The sequence below is a fragment of the Ammospiza nelsoni genome, chromosome 3 (genome assembly GCF_027579445.1).
Source record: "Ammospiza nelsoni isolate bAmmNel1 chromosome 3, bAmmNel1.pri, whole genome shotgun sequence".
NCBI lineage: Eukaryota > Metazoa > Chordata > Aves > Passeriformes > Passerellidae > Ammospiza > Ammospiza nelsoni.
The window spans coordinates 104,413,904-104,432,843 of NC_080635.1; the positions used below are offsets into that span (position 1 = coordinate 104,413,904).

The 18,940-nt window shown below is 41.5% G+C and overlaps 1 protein-coding gene across 1 annotated transcript in view; it reads left to right on the forward strand.

The window, feature by feature from the left end:
* Positions 1 to 18,940, forward strand: part of KLHL32 (kelch like family member 32) — a 119,196-nt gene that overhangs the window by 95,623 nt on the left and 4,633 nt on the right. Inside the window, exons 7-9 of the mRNA XM_059468336.1 lie at positions 5,356 to 6,082; positions 15,529 to 15,587; positions 17,981 to 18,173. Of these exons, the coding sequence (XP_059324319.1) occupies positions 5,356 to 6,082; positions 15,529 to 15,587; positions 17,981 to 18,173 (979 nt within the window). The remainder of the gene's footprint in view (positions 1 to 5,355; positions 6,083 to 15,528; positions 15,588 to 17,980; positions 18,174 to 18,940) is intronic.

The following is an 18,940-nucleotide window of genomic DNA, read 5'->3' on the forward strand; positions in this document are numbered from 1 at the left end:
AATGAGACAGTGTGAATTGTTTTAAAACCTTAGAAAATTTGTTTCCTTCTATTTGTTTTTGCTAAAACAAAGCACAAAAAACCCAACACTCCAACCCCATCATTTTTTCCCCTGCTGTCACTTTTTGACTTCATCTCATTTGCTAGACACCTTGGACGATGTAAAGTAGCATATTTGCAGTCCATTGGGCTACAACGTGAATATGTCAACTAAAGAGCAGGCCAGGATGACTTTAATAGAGTTCCTGTGGCCCCTCACAGAGCCCAGGTTTAGGTAAGTTTTTTCTTTCTTGGAACTCTGTCAACAGAAACTTTCCCTGACATTGGCTTTGTGACTTGGATTAGTTTCTTAGTGAACCTGAGTCTAATAAATATGAGTACCTCAGGCTTTTTGCACTCATGAAGTGGCTTGGCTTTTCTGATTAGAGGACTTGGTGTGGTGTCAAGGGCAGGTCTGGCCCTCTCCCAGCAGAGTGGCTCAAGAGGGGCTGCAGGGGATGCTGAGCAGGCAAGGCACAGCCGTGGTGGGCTCTCCTGCTCCCTCCCTGGGATAGCTGGCAGCCCAAGGGAACAGGTAGCCACTTCTTGCAGGGTTATCTTCAACAGGAGAGAAATTCAGCTTTAACCTCCTGTGCCTCGGTGGCCTCTCTGGCTGTGGGATATGTGTGGTATGTTCACCATTAACAGCAGGGAGGGAAGGACTGTGCTGCAGGCCTGTGTGACTTGGACTGTTCAAGCTGGAAGCAGGTGTTGGAAAAACAATGAACTCTCTATCCAGCATGCAGATGTACTTTGATGTGTGCTCCAACTGTGCCACAACATATTTTTCCATCTCTTTTCTGCTGTTTTGAGAATGCACTCCATTGCTAAATCACATAATGTAACCTTGGAGAAGAAAAATCCTTTGGGTTAGGGCATTAAAATGAGAGAATTAATCTGGTTTTAAAATCCTGCCCTTCTGAGGGTCTACTTTTGTCATTTACATAGTTTAGAAGATGAATATGGCAAAATATATTATTTATTAAAGTTGATATAGGCACTAGGCTGTAGCTTCCTTTACTCACACACTCATACATTAAAATTAATAGAAAAGAAGCTTCTAGCAGTTTAAACAGAATTTGTCTATATGGGAGTAGGAGCAGGAGTCTTTCCTTATTTTTGTAAATTATTTAACACTGATACAAATATTTTAAACCTCAAAATTGTAGATTGTCTTTTTTTTTTTGCTTGCTTGCTTGTTAGCATTTTAAGCACAGTTGTAATTTCAAGTTCTATTGGTATTTCCTTAGAGAAGCCTTAAAGGATGTCTTTTTTTGCAGCATCATAAAGCCTGTAATGGCTTTGAGTTTATTTTACCGATGCTGATTATAGTTGCTAATTGTTACTGCCAGAGAGGCAAAAACATAGGCACAATAATCAGTGTATAGATGAGGTGAATTCTGGATTTTTTATGTAGGCACCAAGTTTTTGGGTCTAGATTAAACAAAACCTGAGTAAAGGTGTTAGAAATTGTGTTGATAGATATACAGATGTGTGCTGGTCCTGTACATGGAAGTTTGTGTCTGCCATACATTGATGGGAGTTATGTTTGCCTCCTTTGCACTGAAGGAAAGTTAGAACTGTGTTACAGTCCACCAGTGACTACTTCTGCTACAAGTGAAAGATGTGTTTGGGAATTCAATTTTCTTTCTTTTGAACTTTTTCAGCCCTCCAATAGCTGCTAGACTGTTCACTCACACCCAGTTTTCTCCATAGCATGAGACATCATATTCTGCTAGAGAACGTGGTAACAATGTTCTGCAAAACCAGTGTAGAAGTCTAAGGCTCACTTGGTGAGTGTTCCTGAAACCAGGTGACCTGTTCCATAGCCTTGTGTCACAATTTAGGAGTTTGTCCTGTATTCTCTAAATATAGATATAGATACCTACATTTGTAGGTTAAATTCCTAGCACTTATTTTTAAGTAGTGGCCCAAAATGAATTTTAGAACTGTAATTGTCACAAATAGCAAGACAAGGTGATAAAAACAATATAGCTTTTATCTCTTAAGGCCTTTTTTCTGCCTTGGAGTGTCACAGGTTAAGTGTGGGTCATACAGGCAGTGTAGTTAGATTGTGTTCAAACAGTAGCATGAGTTGACTTGGACAGGAGCTTCTAAACACCTTGTGATTCACAGACCTCTGTTGCTTCCCTAAGACTCAGTGACGCTTCTCTGCATTCTGTTAAATGCCTACAGAGCATCCAGGTGGTGTGCAGGGTTTAGCCCTGCTTTCTAAACTCATACAATAAAATGAAGTTCTTCCACAGCAAGCTGACCTCAGACATGGAGTCTGGTAAGAGCCAGAGCATCCTACACAAGAGACAGCCTGGGATTCACGTTGCCCTCCCCATTGCTGCTGCAGCTGCTTGTCAGAGGGGAAAGGGGGACGTAGCCCTTCTAAAGATACCTTGGGGTGCAGCACGTAGAGAATCACAAGCAGGCTGCAATAAACCTCATTTGGAAAGGTTCAAAGGTTTTCATAAAACAAGATGCAGGACAGATGAGTGGGGATAAAATAGTGTGGAATGGATAGAGAAGGTTTAGCTCAAGATTCAGAATAGATTGTGCATCTCATATGAGTGCCAGCAGAATCTTTGTATTGCTTTGCAACCATTGCTGGAGTGGTTTAGGGAAAAGTTAAGCGTTTCATTTAAGTGGAACAGTTTTTTACAACTCCAGGACTTTTCTCAGTAGAGATATAACATTATGAACCAAGCTGCATATGCCAAACTTCCTACCACAGAGAAAATGTATTGTAACAGAGATGTCCATGCCTTCTGTGCAGATCATCACACATCCCATATCCAGAAATGAATGCAGGTACCATTTCTTGCAAGTTATGTATGTGGTGTTAGTTAGGATGTGATGTTGCTCGTGTGTTTATGCAGTATTTATTGGGGGACCAAAGGCAGGACAATAAAACAAAAGCAGATGGATGAAGTCCTAAGATATTAATAAGGCATTAATATTAAACTTCCTCTAAAAGACTTGTGGTTACCAAGTCCTGGTTTGCATTAGTGCCTGTCTTTTACAGAGTCTGTAATGTCTGTCATTGCAGCCCAAGTGATACCTCTGTGATGCCATTTTGGGTGTGAGCAAAGTCATGAACTTGCAGTTCCAAAAGTGTGTTGGATGCAAGGGCTGACAGAGAAGAGCTCAGGTTTTTTTTGTAATTTCTTCTGTCTTAATATAGTATCCCAGATATAATTTAGTTGATGTATCCTGAAGATAGCCTGAATTTCTCCTCAATTTCAAGTGACTGAGTGATGAGAACTAAGTGCCATCATTCACATGGCTAAAGACATGGAATAAGAAGTTGCCTGATACAACTCAGTAGGAGACTCCTGACACATGGGTTTGGTGGATTTAGAACACCTGACTGTGAAGCTCAATGATTTCAAGTCCAAAACCATTTTCAAATACATTTAATGGTTGTCTTTTTTACTAGCAAATCAGAATACATATAGCTAATGCATGTATTTGAAACTCAATACAACATTTAACTGACTGAACTGCTGGTGCATTTTTGATGCCCTTCATTGATTCTTTGTTTCACAGGGGTTGACAGTGCGGAACTCTCTGACAGAATAAAGAAACAGTAAAAAATTTAATGCATCATATATGAAAGCCATGAATAAGAGCAGCCTTTATTTTCAGCTTTTTTATGTGACATTCCCAACAACAGTACAGGGCCATAAGATTTAGCTGAAAATTTTTTTATCACTCAGCTTGTTAGAAACGCCCACTCCATGAGTTTTGTTAAAGTATCAAGTAGAGTTGGTCCTTATCTAGAACTAGTCAATGTCTTTGAAATAACTTGTATGAAAGAATAATAAGGAGTTTATGTTTCCAGAAAGTCAGAAGGTGCAATGGTTTTCTAGCACTTTTGAAAATATAGTTTGGATTGAGAATGATCTTGACTGGAAGAGTGACCCAAAGTAATAGTAGAGAGTTGGGTAATGGCAGAGAAAGCATGAATTCTGTGGAAGTTCTACAGAAAAAAAATCCTAAACAAACCAACCAACCACAAAAAAAAAAAAAGTACTCCATAATAAGCTTAAATATGGATCATCAACATCACAGTGCACTTACAGTCTTATGTGGTGCTGTACAAGCAAGAATTGCATAGATTGTTACATTCAAAGAGATTCTGCCAACCCATTCATTACTACTACAGCCTTAAGAGGAAGTTTATGTCCAGTTTTCAACAGCAAACATTAAAGATTTCATTAACAGAGAACTGTGAGCCAAGCAGTGGAGATTTAGAAAATATGACCTAAGATGCATTGAAATACTTTCTTCATTCACTGAAAAGGAAATATTAGCACCAATATTAAAATGCATCTGAGGTGGAGAAGAAAAAAAAGGTAACAAAATACTTTTCATCCTGTATGTATGAATAATTTTGAAGGGTTGCTCTGGAATATAAACCCAAAGGTGGAAAGTGGAGTGATGAGTTTAATGGTTTAAAGCTTCTGCATATGTAGAGGAAAATCTGTCTGGAAGAATATCAGAGTATGGGAATTGTTTTCCTGAGGAAGTTTTGGTATCTTCAGTACTGGACGTTTTCAAAAATAACTTATGCAGCAATTCCTGAAATGGTTTAGGCCATTCCTAGCCTCTTTTAAGGACCAGTTGGATTCAATAAGCTTTATGTGATTTGAATGCTATGCTTCATTTTGAATGTTGATACTAACTGCAATTGCTGAATTGTTGCTTTCTGCCTGCCCCAAACTCGCAGGACCTCTTCTGTGCTTCTCTCTTCTCTGACTTATTTTTTTTGTCCCCTTACACCTTTTGCTACTTTATAAATAAAATAAATGAAGAAGAAAAAGTTATATTGAAGGATTCAGTATGTAATGTGTTACATTTCTTCAAAATTGTGTCATAAATAGGATGAAATAGGGAGGGCAGAAAAGGCTTTTCTTTGTAGTCTTCTGACATTAGTCTTCTTTCTAGTGTCCAGTGATCCCATGGCCCCTGTGTTAATATTATTTTTCCAGCAGCTTGACTCAGGGATAGTATGGTCTCCAGCAGCACTAACAGATTGCACAATGAGAGTATTGCATAGCAGCTGATAATGCTGTGGAAATTATTTAGGGGAGCTGGTGCAGTACAGTGCTTTTGTATATAAACTGTCTTTTTATGTGGACTAACAGGCTTTCACAGCTGCTTTTTAGATGCATAGATACCGCGACTGAGGCAAGTATATATATCTGCTCTTGGAATGCAAGCAAATTTCAAAAGATCACATTCTGACAGAATTGTGTGCAAATAACGTGTGTCTTTTTTTCCCCTTCCTTCCCCCCACTTTCAGCTGGCTGTGAGGTGGCTGGAGCACAACTGCCGCTACCAGTATCTGGATGAGCTTCTCCAGTACGTCCGCTTTGGCCTTATGGATGTGGATACACTGCACACAGTAGCTCTCACCCATCCTCTCGTGCAAGCCAGTGAAACTGCGACCGCGCTCATTAACGAGGCCCTGGCGTACCACCAGAGCGTCTACGCACAGCCCGTTTGGCAGACTGCAAGGACAAAGCCCCGCTTCCAGTCAGACACTCTTTATATCATTGGCGGGAAAAAACGGGAAGTCTGCAAAGTGAAGGAATTGCGATACTTCAACCCAGTGGACCAGGAGAACGTCCACATTGCGGGCATCGCCAACTGGAGCGAGCTGGCGCCCATGCCTGTGGGGAGGAGCCACCACTGCGTGGCCGTCATGGGAGACTTCCTTTTTGTGGCTGGCGGAGAGGTGGAGCACTCCACGGGGCGCACGTGTGCCGTGAGGACTGTCTGTCGCTACGACCCCCGCACCAACTCCTGGGCGGAGATAGCTCCCATGAAGAACTGCCGGGAGCACTTTGTGCTGGGAGCCGTGGACGAGTACCTCTATGCCGTAGGGGGCAGGAACGAACTGCGCCAAGTGCTGCCCACGGTCGAGCGCTACTGCCCCAAGAAGAACAAGTGGACCTTTGTACAGTCCTTTGATCGGTCGCTCTCGTGCCACGCAGGATATGTGGTGGATGGTCTTCTTTGGATATCAGGTAGAAAACGTTTCACACAGTTTGAGGTACTAACAAGACACCAAAATACTGTCTTGAATTAAAGTAATAAATCTTTGGTTTATATGTCATGATAACTTTTCTCTGCAGAGAGGACAAAGAACTGAAGCCTCATTGGAAGTATAGGAGCGTAATGTATCTTATACATTACACTCGGTATTCCAGAGCTGCTGATATCATGTGTGCTATCTCCAGTTGTCATTCATAAATCACAGTGAACTGGAATGATAATGCACTTTTGGACAAATTTCCCATGATAAATTCTGTGTGCTTCCTAAAAACAAACAAACTAAAAAGGACATTGTTTCTGTAATATGATCTGGTACTTTTGACAGTCACAGGACCCGAGGGAATGGCCTGAAGTTGTGTCAGGGGAGGTTTAGTTTGGATATCAGGAAAAGGTTCTTCACCCAGGCTGATTGGGCACTGGGACAGGCTCCCCAGGGAGGTGATCATAACATCACCTTGACAAAGTTTGGGCAGTTTGGATAATGCTTTCAGGCATATGGTGTGATTCCTGACCCTGTGAAGGGCCTGGAGTTGGACTGTGATGATCCTTGTGAGTCCCTTCCAACCCAGAATATTCTATAATTCACTTATTCCTGATGATGAAATGGAAAATTAAGTGCTTGTTAGCTTGTGTTGTTCCAGGGCTTGAAGGCAAATGTATGATTTGGTCCCACTTGCTCTTCAGAATATTGAAACACGCTGAGATGACTGTTTTTAGAAATCATCCGTGCCCTGTCCATAGCAAGTGCACAAAGCTGTCTGGATGTAATCATGGCTTTAGAGCACAGATAGATGAATGTATAGACCCTATAATCCTAAAAGAACGTGTCATTTACAACTGAGTCTTTAGTTGTTATGTTTCATTGTTGGGGGTGGGAGGATTCATTTGCCTCAGTCCTTGTAGTGGGTATTAGTTATTTTGGAATATGGCTGATGCTGTCTACAGAAGATTTGACAGAAAAATATTCCCCCTTTACTAAGAAGTGTGCCACGGAAGGTTATACAGTTATAATATTTATTAAGGAAGCTAATGAGTAAATGGGGCCAGCCCTTGAGGTAAATGTTCAGTGATTGGCATCTTCACTGTAGATACCCTCTGGGGATTTTAATATGGTCTGGAATGCCTGTGGTGAAAGGATGGAATGTGAATGGAAGATTAAGTTAGCTTCTTAGGCCTGCGCTGTGCTTCTCAAAGTGTGTCATTTAGGCTAGTGGAGTCACCTTTCTGTCCCTGTGGATTAAGTGCCTCATGGGAAAGGGTTCCCAAGCATTGGCAGGGGAATTAGCAGGTATCTCTTTTAATACATATGCACTAAAGTCATGAATGATGAATTTGGAATTAAAAGCAGGACAGGACACAGCAAACCACCAAGATCCCTGGCAGGTACTTTGGGTCATTTTCTTTAGTGACCATCATTTAGGGAGTCTTGTAGAATTTGTGCTGTGTGAATCCTGAGGTGAGACCCAGGCAGAGTACAGGAACAGGATTTCTGTGTTAGGCTACCAGCTGGGTGTGTTCAGACCATTATTGTGTTTATTCACTGCTTTTCCTATTCCGTTATCAGAGAGGGACGTGTGTCTGCAGTGGGCACTTCAAATGCATGGATGTTACTACTGGTGTGTCTTAATTGCTGGTTTATTTTCCTGTTTTGTGGTTTACATTTGTCAGTATTTATGAAGAACAGGACCTTTTAAAAAATGTTGTTACTCATTCTCACATGAAATCATTGAATGTGCACTAGAAATCCATCAGTGTGGTCTTTCCTCCACTAAATGAAAAAAGTAATATTTTTTGTCTTAATCACATGAAAATAAAACCCAACTAAACAACAAAACAAAACAATCAAAATTCAAGAAAGCAGTTTTTAAGTCAGACAAGAGGATGGTTGAAGATTAAATTTAATCTTTCCAGATTTGCTAGGAAAGTGGAAATTATCCTGAGGATTAATTCATGTGCTTAGTTATGTAGGTGAAATGCATGCATGCCTGTGTGTTTTAAATTCCACTTTTGTTTAGAAAATGATGCGGTATGATACTGTGTTCAGGGATATGCCTCTAATAGAGCTGTAGAATCAGTGGAAGAGGTAAGTGGAAGCCTCCTGGATGAATTCTTTAAAACTGGGCAAAACAACAAAATATATTTTATCAGTATGGTTCCATTTATATTTGAAAATGCTAGCAACAGTGGAATAAGGTAGACACAGCTTTTCATTTTGCTAGGTTCTGAGAAAATGCTTAGAAGCTTTTGAGTTGCTCAATTATGACAAGTTATTTATGAAGTATGAGAGTGCACTTACTGTGCTACACTTCAGTAGATATTGATCTGAATTTTGTCCTCTCACACTGAAACCTGTTTGTGTATTGAATAGAGTTACTTTAAAAAGAAAAGTGGATGGAGATGTAATAACTATAGCTAGCTTTCTAGTATTAATTGCATAGGATCAGAATGTAGCTTGTGGTACATGTACATTCAGGGGCAGGGGAATAGAACAGAGAGATGTTTTATTATATCATAGTCACTGCTGGAAAATCCACTGTTCATCTTTGAATATAAGATGTTAGCATAAAAGTAATTAGTAATACAGGAGGGAACCTAATTTTGAAGTATGTGGCCTAAAATTAAGTAATTAAAAAATTAGTCTGAGTTAGAAATGTTTCTGAGCTGTATCCCCGCTGCTTTTTCTGGGAAATACAGGTCATCAGCAAAGAGCTCTCAAAGTCACTCTGCTACTACCAGCTGGCAAGGGAACCATGGAAATGTGCCCAGTGAGGGAATAAATTAAATAGTGATAGTAAAAGTTTCTGGCCCTTCTATTTGTGGAAAGCATCATCAAAGCTTGATCTGCACACTGACCATTTACTTGCTCAGTGCCACTGCTACAGCCCTGTGCCCTCTTAAAGGCTTTGCTGATCAAAAGCTAACTAGACGTAAGGGATTCCTATTATTATTGGGATTCATTTTCAGCTTTGCTTTCATGCTCCTTTGGGACAAATATGACAAGGATTCAAAACTAATAGATAATAAGATCGTGGCAAAGGCAGCAGGAAAGGAAAATTGACAAAGCAAGCCACTGTTAGGAGCTTACACACTGGCAGTAGTGGGTGGGGGCTCATGTTCAGGTGACAGAGGGACTCCTAAGCTGTCACCAGCCCTTTAGGGTTTTTAGCCTGACAGAAGCAGATTGAAAGAGGGAGCCTTTTGCACACTGGAACTAGTCAGTCCCTCTGCTCAGTACATGTGGGTTCAGCCCTTCAGTTTTTCAAGCTCCATATTTTCATATTCATGTCATTATTTATTGTTTTTCCCCCACAATTCTAATTTTATTTTCTTATTTAAAGAAAAAGAAAACATGAGACGTTATTAAAACAATGTACTGGTTTTGACTGGGATAGAGTTACTGTTCCTCATAGCAGCTAGTCTGGGCAGTGTTTTGGATTTGTGCTGGAAACAGTCCCGGTAACACAGGAATGTTTTTGTGTTTGCTGAGCAGTGCTTCTACAGAGTGAAGGTGTTTTTTACTTGTCACCCCACCCCACCAGTGAAGAGACTGGGGATGGGCAAGGGTTTGAGAGGGGACCCAGCCAGGACAGCTGACCCCTGCTGACTGAAGGGATATTCCAGATCATGTGCTGTCATGCTCAGCATATAAAGCTGGGGGAAGAAGGAAGAAATGGGGAGTGTTGATAGTGCTGATGTTTGACTTCCCAGGTCACCATTATGCTTGATGGATCCCTGCTCTCCTGGAGATGGCTGAACACCTCTCTGCTTGTAGAAAGCAATGAATTAATTCCATGTTTTGCTTCGCTTATGTGTGTGGCTTTTGCTTTACCTCTTAAACTCTATTCCAACCCACAAATTTTCTCAGTTTTACTTTTCCAATTGTTTCCCCACCCCATTCTGGGGGAGCAAATGACTGGCTGTGTGAGGATGAGTTTCTGACTGGGGTTAAACCACAACAAATAAGTTCTCTGTACTGACATTGCATTGGACAGATGGTTTGGAAATTTTATAGAAAGGTGATTCTTCCAGGCCCCAGTTAACATCTGGTGCCATGACCAATTTCACAAATGAATTGCATGCCACAGTGCTTGTAAAGTGAAGTATTTCAGTGAAAGAAAAACTAAGTACACTAAACACTTTGGAGTTCAACATGACTAACAATGACTATCTATAAAAGCGAGGAGATATTTTCCATAAGAGCCAGGACTTGAACTCTGCCCATTTCCCAGCATCCTCTGTGGAGTGCACATGCAAATCTGGAGGCATCCTTTTCTATCCACGTTAACCTTCCTCCACCTGTATAGGTCTAGTGCCCCTGGGGACATTGAGGACAGGGAACCTCTGCCAAGCATTCCAGCTCTGGGTCATTCCTGCACCTGCATCTTGGGATAATGACACTTCCCCTTGCCTTAGGTGCTCCAGAGATTAGCACATGAAAAGTCTTGTTTAAAACTGAGTGTTACACTGCTGTTTTGCAGAGGCCCAGGTTGTCTGACCTTAAGTGTGTCAGCTAAAATGACATCTTGACACGCACATAGAAATTCAGCTTAGGGGAAGGGGGTAAACAAGCTATCCCTCTACAGTTGCTTTGTACTTAATATAGAAGATAAAAATTTTTTTCAAAATTCAAGATTCATTCTTTTGGTTTTTAAACTGTTGGTTTTTTTCTGTAATGGTGAAGATTTTCACCAAGGAAATGGTGGTGATAACATATCTTGAAGAATTATTCTGAGTTTGCAAGTGATTTGAGATGAAAAGTATGACCTTACTATCAATATGCTGTCATGAAGTAAAGAATTTTTTCTCAGGAAAAGTCTATAAAATTATTTTATGAAAAATATATCTGGAAAAATGGGAGTTTACAGAATCTATCCAAATCAAGTTTTATAGTGTGGCTGGCACAGGATTTACTGGAAATGGGAGGTTAACAAGTGCATAAAAATTGGCTTAGTGGCCCAGTCATAGTCTCTATATGTTCCATATATATACAGACTTCATTTTTACTGTGTTTGAATTCATGATCTTACAGCTTTCAGTCATAGGACATTGATGCCATTGATTCTCCTTAGACTGAATATAAACATCCAGCTTTAATGATTTAAACAAACTTAGGGCTTATGCCCCTCTGGTCTGTGGCTCGATTGCACCTGGAGTCAAGGAGCACTAAGCAGAGCTGCTGCTGCTGGCCTCTTCCAGGGGACTCCTTACCTTGGGGGAATGTGCTCCAGCTCAGCTGTCCTCACTGCACTGGGGCTGGCTCCTGCAAGAGGCAGCAGGTTTGCTTTGCATGTTGAGGAAGGATCATCGTGTGTTTAACACACAGACACCTGAGAGAGGAGAGATTTCTGGTTTAAATAGCAGAGCACCTTGGGGTGCACGTTGTGGGTTTCTGTATATTCCCTGGATTTGCTGGAAGGAGCACACGTGGGAGCTCTTTGCCAGAGTGTAGTTTGACGCGTCTCCCAGTGAACTCGGATTCGCGCACACAGCCTCGCGCTTGGGGACTGTGCTTGGGGAGAGCTGTGATATTTCCTGGGGATTTGGGTTGGATCAGGTTTCTCAAGTCATATGGAGGCCTTGCTAGGCCACGTTATAAATATGGCTTATAAATTGTCATTGAGGAAAATGTGGAATCTACTGTCTCCTACCCTTCTCTTTTTAGAAGTGTGTCTTGAAGGTGTTTCTCAATGTGGTTTGTGGAGTGTTTGAGAGGATTGCAATAGTTCAAACTGTTTATCAAGCGTGGGAAAGGGATGGACGAGGTGTGTTTTGGAATCCTTGAGCAATTTCCTCATGTAGAGGGTCACTGTTGCATGACTTGGGAATTGAAAGGCTTAAAAAGCAACTCTTACAGCTTACAAGGGTAAGAGTTATTGTGGCAGTGTACAAACATTGTGGGCCCGTAGGCTGGATGATGGCCTTTCCATGATGGTGTGCCTCTGTCTGTAAGAGCAAGAAAGTCTTGTCCTGAGGTTGCTCCTTGCCTCCCAGGAAATGGAATTCTCAAAGCAAGCTGCTCATGTAAAGTGGTGTAATCATCACTCTGTTTACAAAAACAGCAAATGCTGACCAAACTGTAAATTTTCTGTCATTTAACCAGACAGAAATTTTTTTTTTCTCTTTCTCTAACTGTTGGGTTACTACCACATTAGCTGTTATTGCTTGGCATCAAATTTAATAGCATTGTTTGTATTTTTAATTACTTTCTTTCATTATGATGGCTCTCTATCCTATCCTTTCGTCATAGATAACACAACAGAGAAGTGTAAGAAATTCTCTCAGAACTGCCCCATTTCTTTTCTGAGAAAGTATGTATTATTTTTAGTACCATTTAAACTCTTTTTCCCCTTCTTTTCTTATTTTTAAGAGACATATTGCTGCTCTTTCGCCCTTTCCCAGCTGTCTGTAGTATTTAAAAAAAAGCAGTTCAAGAGGACATTGCAAACTTGTTAAGTCTGAATTTTGGCAGAAAATTTTAAACTTTTGCTATAGCACTTCAAAGTTAGAAGGAACTAGAGTTTGAAAATTGATGCAGATATAAGATGGCATATTTAATGACAGATGTATCTATAGAAACCTGTTAAGATGCAGATTATCCCCCTGGGGAGGGGAGATCAAAACTGCCAATCTATAAAATATACTTGTTAGGGGAAGGCATGGAATCTATCTCTGCGAGCACTTTGATTGCAGGGGACAGTGTAGCAGCATGTGGCATCATAACCTAAGAGCAGACAAATCAGCTTGATGACTTTCAAAGCCAAGAATACTGCTGGAGGCAAGGGTACTCCAGTCTAGAAGAAATTAAAACATATAGAGACTGTTATTAATTCCAGATCTATTTTTGTGTAGTCAAATCTGTATGCAAATCCTTAGCATCTCATTTTGGCAGATTAATCTAAAAGTGAAGAGCGGTATGTGAAGGGAATGTAATGATAAAACACCAGAGATGAGCAATATTGCAGGGAAAAAGATGTAAGCTATGTACTTGATGTGAGGGGCCCTTTGTGAAGAGGAGGAAATAATTTTGCTTATTTTATTACTTTATGAGGAAACAACACTCTTCTTTCTCTTCTTCCTTCACATCTTTCCCCCCAAATTAAGGTGTCCTTTCAGAACGGAAACTTATGACCCAAAATTGTGTTTCAAATGTGTCTCCTGTAGTTTAACATTCTGGAGGTAATAAACCAAATAACTATGGTTTTTATTTTTCAAAGTACTAATCTGATGTCTCATTTTAGGCATTGTGCTGGGAGTGAAAATAACTATATGTAAAAAAAAAAAAAATCAAATTAGAAAACAGATATTAGAAAAGATTGTTTTGTCTGTCTGGTTGATGACCAATAGGAATGTGAAGGCTGCACAACAGTGTAGAGACAAATAACAGATTGTGAGATGAGGCACAGGAGCAGTCTTTGCTTTCCAATGCCTGTTCCCGTGTGTGCATTTCACATGTGCTGTGATGGGCAGGGTGTGGCATAGTGTGATGGAAACAGTTTGGAGAGGTTGCATCTCATCCCAGCTCTCTCAGCCTGTGAGCATCTCTGAGCTGGGAGTTTGGGCTGCCCACTCTGGGAGTGCCCAGCACAGGCTGATGCTTGCAGACATGCACCCAACAACAGCGTCATTTCTCCTTGCTGCTGCAGTTGAAGAAAAGACTCTAAAATAGGTGCATCTGTAGTTTCTGCTGTAGATTCTTGGTCCCACTCAAGTGTTTTTGAGTGGTCAGAGGGTACTTCTATGTCAGCAAGTAGCTCAGCCCAGCAGGAGCAGATCAGCAGGTAAAACCTTGGCACCAAGGTCTCTGTGTTCACTCCATATACCCTGGACATTTTTTGCTTTGGGCTAGGCTTGTTCTGGTCCTCTCGCTCAAATGTTCCCAGTGCTCAGATGGTCCAAAGCCAAAAGACCAGTTATTATTTCACACCCTAATGCTGCCATTAGGAACTGGAGCACAGCTGGTGCACATCTGGAGCAGAGCTTCTGGTTTAACTTGAATGCACACCAGTCCCAACCTGCAGCCTAAAATGACATGAGGGAGGTGGCAGAGTTGCTTCAAAATCGCAATATGGCTCTGAACCAAAATTCAATCTGCCCTCAGCCTAGCTGGAGGCTGGCAAAATGAGAATTCCCCAGCACAGAGCTTGGGGATCAAAGGGAAGAAACCAACCCAGCAACCTTAGTGGGGCTGGGCCATAGCTCAGCCAGCAGGAGTGTAAGTCACTGTGCTGCTGTCCTGGCTGAAACAGGTATGCCCTGACAAAAAGGGAAACATCAACAAAATGAAATGTAATAAGATGAAAATCCTTCCTCTCATTGCTGTGGATTTTGTCCACTTTTGGTATGGGCCATTAAACTGTAATATAAATAGTTTGTCTGTCAGTATGAGTGTCACTGGTGTGTGGCCACTGACATGCCCTAGTTCTGTCCAGACCTCGTGGCAGGAGGAAGGTGAGGCACAGCTTGGAGGTGTTATTTCTGATTCCATCTTCCCATGGGGCCAGCGTGGTGACAGAGGGGGACTGGGGACTGTGGCAGTGCTGCAGTGGCACCATGTCCCCAGAAGGCTTGAGCACATTCAAAAACGTGTTTGCACAGGTAAGATAACAGGCTGAAGGAGTTGTCCATGTTTACTTAGTGAAATTTGCCATTTTAAACAAAACAAGAAGATGACTGGGCATTGAGTGTCTCTTTACTGTGTTGAGGTAAACAGCTGGTTTGCAGCATCTAGTTGGGTCAGAGTCTATTCTGAGCTTTTTTAGGTGCTCAACACCATGATTTCCTGACCAGTACTGAAAAGTAAACAGTAGAGCTGTTTCTGGTCACTGTGGAGGGACCTTCCAACCTAAGTTTACAACTAAATGAGATGTTTTCTATAACACAAGCTAAGTACAGAATTTCTTTCAAGTGTATAGGTAAGCACAGTTGCACAGGTTTGAACTACGCTTTTAACTGGCAGTGATATTCCCTGTCATGTTCTCAGTAAGGCAGAGCTTCTCTCTGACCTCTTCCTTCTCATTGATGCAAGCCCACCTCCTCATCTTTCAAACCCTGTCACACACTGGGTGTTCCTTGGAACACGAATAGGTTTTATCTTTGTGTCTTGATGAAGGCTGAATGCACAGTTATGTATAAAGAGATCCATTTTTTACCATTTTTGGCCCATAGAATTAGCTGTACAAAGGAAGTGTATGAGGGCTGTTTATTGATGCTGTTCTGTGTTGCTTTATGTTTGATAAATGGGGCTGCTTTTTCCCTTGTAACCAGATTAAAAAGTGCAGTGGAATATAGGCAGAAGTGGTGGTATGTAATGTAATTATTATCTGCAGATGAACTCTAGAATTGGTTTTTTTGCTGTACCTGATCTTGGTCCTAGCTTTGCCTATATGAAAAAATGTAACCTGTATAAACTCTTTTATAGGAGGAGTAACAAATACTGCACAATATCAAAATAGGCTCATGGTCTATGATCCTAAGCAGGTGAGTATCTGTGTTATATGTTTTGTTTTGCTTCAAACAGATCTCTTGGCAAATACAAAGATTTGTGAGGCTAAAAATGCTGACCATTTGAATTAGTGGTGTTTTAAATTCCCTTTGTACTGATGCACGAGTTTAACAGGGTGATGGAAACCCTGACAACTTATTACATTTTTTAGGCCTGTAGGAATTAGAAACATCCTAGGTTAAATACAGAAATGTGCTTTAAATCCCCTGTATTTATCAGTATTTATTTTGCTTGTTCTTTTTTATTTTGTAATCCAGCAGCCCTGGGCGATGTATACTCAAAGTCAGTGTTCCAAAACTGCTCCTTGTCATTGGCATTTCTGTTTTGAATTGCATATATGGGCCTTTTTGTTTCCTGACTACTTTGAGAACTGTACTACCTGGCCGTGACTTACTCTGCTGACTGCAAGGGTGCCTATCATTTCATTACCCAAGCACCTAAAATATCTTTTAGGGATTATTTCATACATAATGTATGTGTTTTGATTAGGTTAGCACAGCTCAGTAACCATTTCAGAGGGTTAGGGCATGGCTATGCCCTCTTGCTTGTATTAGGAATTAAAAGTCCTAAGCTTGCAATCAGAGTTGCATAGCCTGATTTACACCCACGTGGAAGAGTATTGACTTTTCTGATTGTAGGATAGGGGCTTTGATTGCTGTATTTGGAACAAAATTGTGCCAGGAGATACTGCTATGTGGTTCTCACTGACTATTTAAAGCACAGCACATACGAGGCCTGAAGCAGGAGATGACACACCTGCCTCATTCTTTTCGAGGCGCAGTTTTGTCATTGACTACAAATGCTGACTGTTCTCAATCCAAGTAGCAATTACAGGCAGCAATCCTACTTTGTTTGTGAGGGGGACACGTATTTGTAAACCCTGTCTCTACTGTGTACCTTTCACTTGGGATTCTTCACTTGCTGATGTGAAGTTGCCCCCCAAATTACCGGTGCTGGGGCTGCCTCAGTGTGCCGTGCTGACGGCGAGGAGCCCGGCCTGGCACATGAAGAGTTACAGAGGAACTGTGCACTTGCATTCTTCAAACGACGTCTGCTTCGTGTTTGTACACACAAGCTCTCTTTAAAAATTCTGCTGGCATATTGTTTACGGTGGGTACTGGAAACCATCACATCTGCTCGCGCCTCGCGCGGAATCTCAATCGCTCCATCACGGAGCCGCAGCGCCCGCTGCCGCGCGCGGCCTTTGTGGCGCGTCGATAATGCCTGCCATCTGCCAGCGAGCACACAGCTACCTGCCAGCCAGCCTCCTGCACTGACCCCTGCCTCCCCAGCGCTCATCAGTATTCACACGCCGCCTTATTAGAAATGACCCTGCCAGGCCCCTCTGCTTCGCTGCCTTTGCAGTGCTTTGAGGCTCACCTGGCAGGCACTGCAGTGGAGGAAGCTAAAGATATAATCAGGGGATGCAGGCAGGCTTTGCAAAGCAGATGGTGTCTATAGTCTGGTGTTAAGAGACTGGACTACTAATGCAAGCATTAATGCCTAATATTCAACTATTACACATTGAAATGTATAGCTATATGTTGTGCAGGTTAAAAGGCAGAAGGCTTAGAGACTCTGGAGTTGCTGCACATGTATCACAAAAAATTTCCTAACGGATTTTTAACTTCCTCCACTTAAATTAATCTTATCCCTTGCTAGGTTGTTTGATTTGGTAGGCATAGCAGGAGCAATTGTTTTCTCAGCTGTAAAATACTCTGCTTTAATCCCTTGTCGTCCATGTCTTCCTGCCTCTCCCCTAAACAGGTAAAATTCTTGAATATTGTTAATGAGTAAGAAAAATATGCAAAGGGTTGGAACTTTGTAAGTTGCCACAAATAAAGTGTTGACATTAAACTAAATGAATCATTTGAGAAGATTCTTTAGGAAATTATTTTTCCTGTTGCTTTATTCCCCAAGGATAAGATCAAATAAGCTTCTGAATAACAAAAGGCAGAAGAATCTTTCTTCTCACATAACAGAGCTCATTGGTACAGATAATTTTAGCACCCTATACAAAGGATACGTTTAATAGTCTGGTTTAAGGAGAATTTGCTACTGAGTTATAAAGGGAAAAAAAAAAAGACCTTTGAAACCTGATGAGCTAGACAAAAAAATTAGAGCAAGAAATGCCATTAAATTAATGAACTTAAATGTGAGAGCTATACCAACCATGTGTTGAAAGTCCACTATCCTTATTCAGAGTTACAACCAACACACATGTCTGGCATATGACCAGAACCAGTATGTGCACTTGTGGTTCCTTACCAAGGGTAAGAAGAAACCATCGCTGTGCTGCTGCTGTTCATTGCACTAGCACTGTAGGTGTGCCTTTGAGCAGTGCTGGACCAGCCCTGTCTCGTTCCAGAACAAGTGGCTGAGCCGCAGCCCGATGCTGCAGAGGAGGGTCTATCACTCCATGGCTGCCGTGCAGAGGAAGCTCTACGTGCTGGGGGGGAACGACCTCGACTACAACAACGATCGCATCCTGGTGCGCCACATTGACTCCTACAGCATCGACACCGACCAGTGGACCCGCTGCAGCTTCAACATGCTGACAGGTGAGCACTGGTCACGGGGGGAACTGAAACATCTTTTCCCTTTAGATGCCTTTAGTCTGTGGAACTCCATGACTTTGTGACAAGTGCTTCCAATATAGGGACCACTGTTAGCCAAGAAGACACTTTTCATTACAGTTCTGGCATTCAGTGGTCTACAGACATTTGTTTTTGTACATTGTACATTAAATTTTGAAGAAGTTGCAGATAAATTTCATTTAATTAAACAGTCAGAAAAAAATTGTCATAATAGTACCAGTAATGTTTTTTAATTCTCCAAAAGCTTGCCTGTGGTATTGGTTTAGCTCCCTGTGTGAGTGTACAAGAGACTGTTGTGTTTTTAGCGTGTAGTATCATTTTGTAGTGATTTCTGCTGGCATTAAAGGGCAAAGCTTTCACTGAAATCTGTTAACTCTTGCTTATTTCTAAACAGTATCTTTTTAATAAATTACCCAAAAGGACATGTCCTTGTTAGAATTACATCCAGTCAGAAATTAATTGAGCACTTAGTTAACTACAGGATCTGTAAAGTTCTTCTTAACTTATTAGGAAGAACTGTTACAGCTGGAACTTGCAAACACTGCAGCTCACTGACCCCAGTCCACCAAAGTTCACCTCCACCTGATACAATTCCCAGATGTCGTATCTCCTTGAATCTCAGGGAGAAACAGAATCATAGAATGGTTGGAGTTGGAAGGCGCCTTAAAGATCATCTAGTTCCCACCCCCTGCCATGGGCAGGGACACCTCCCACTACACCCATGTTGGTCA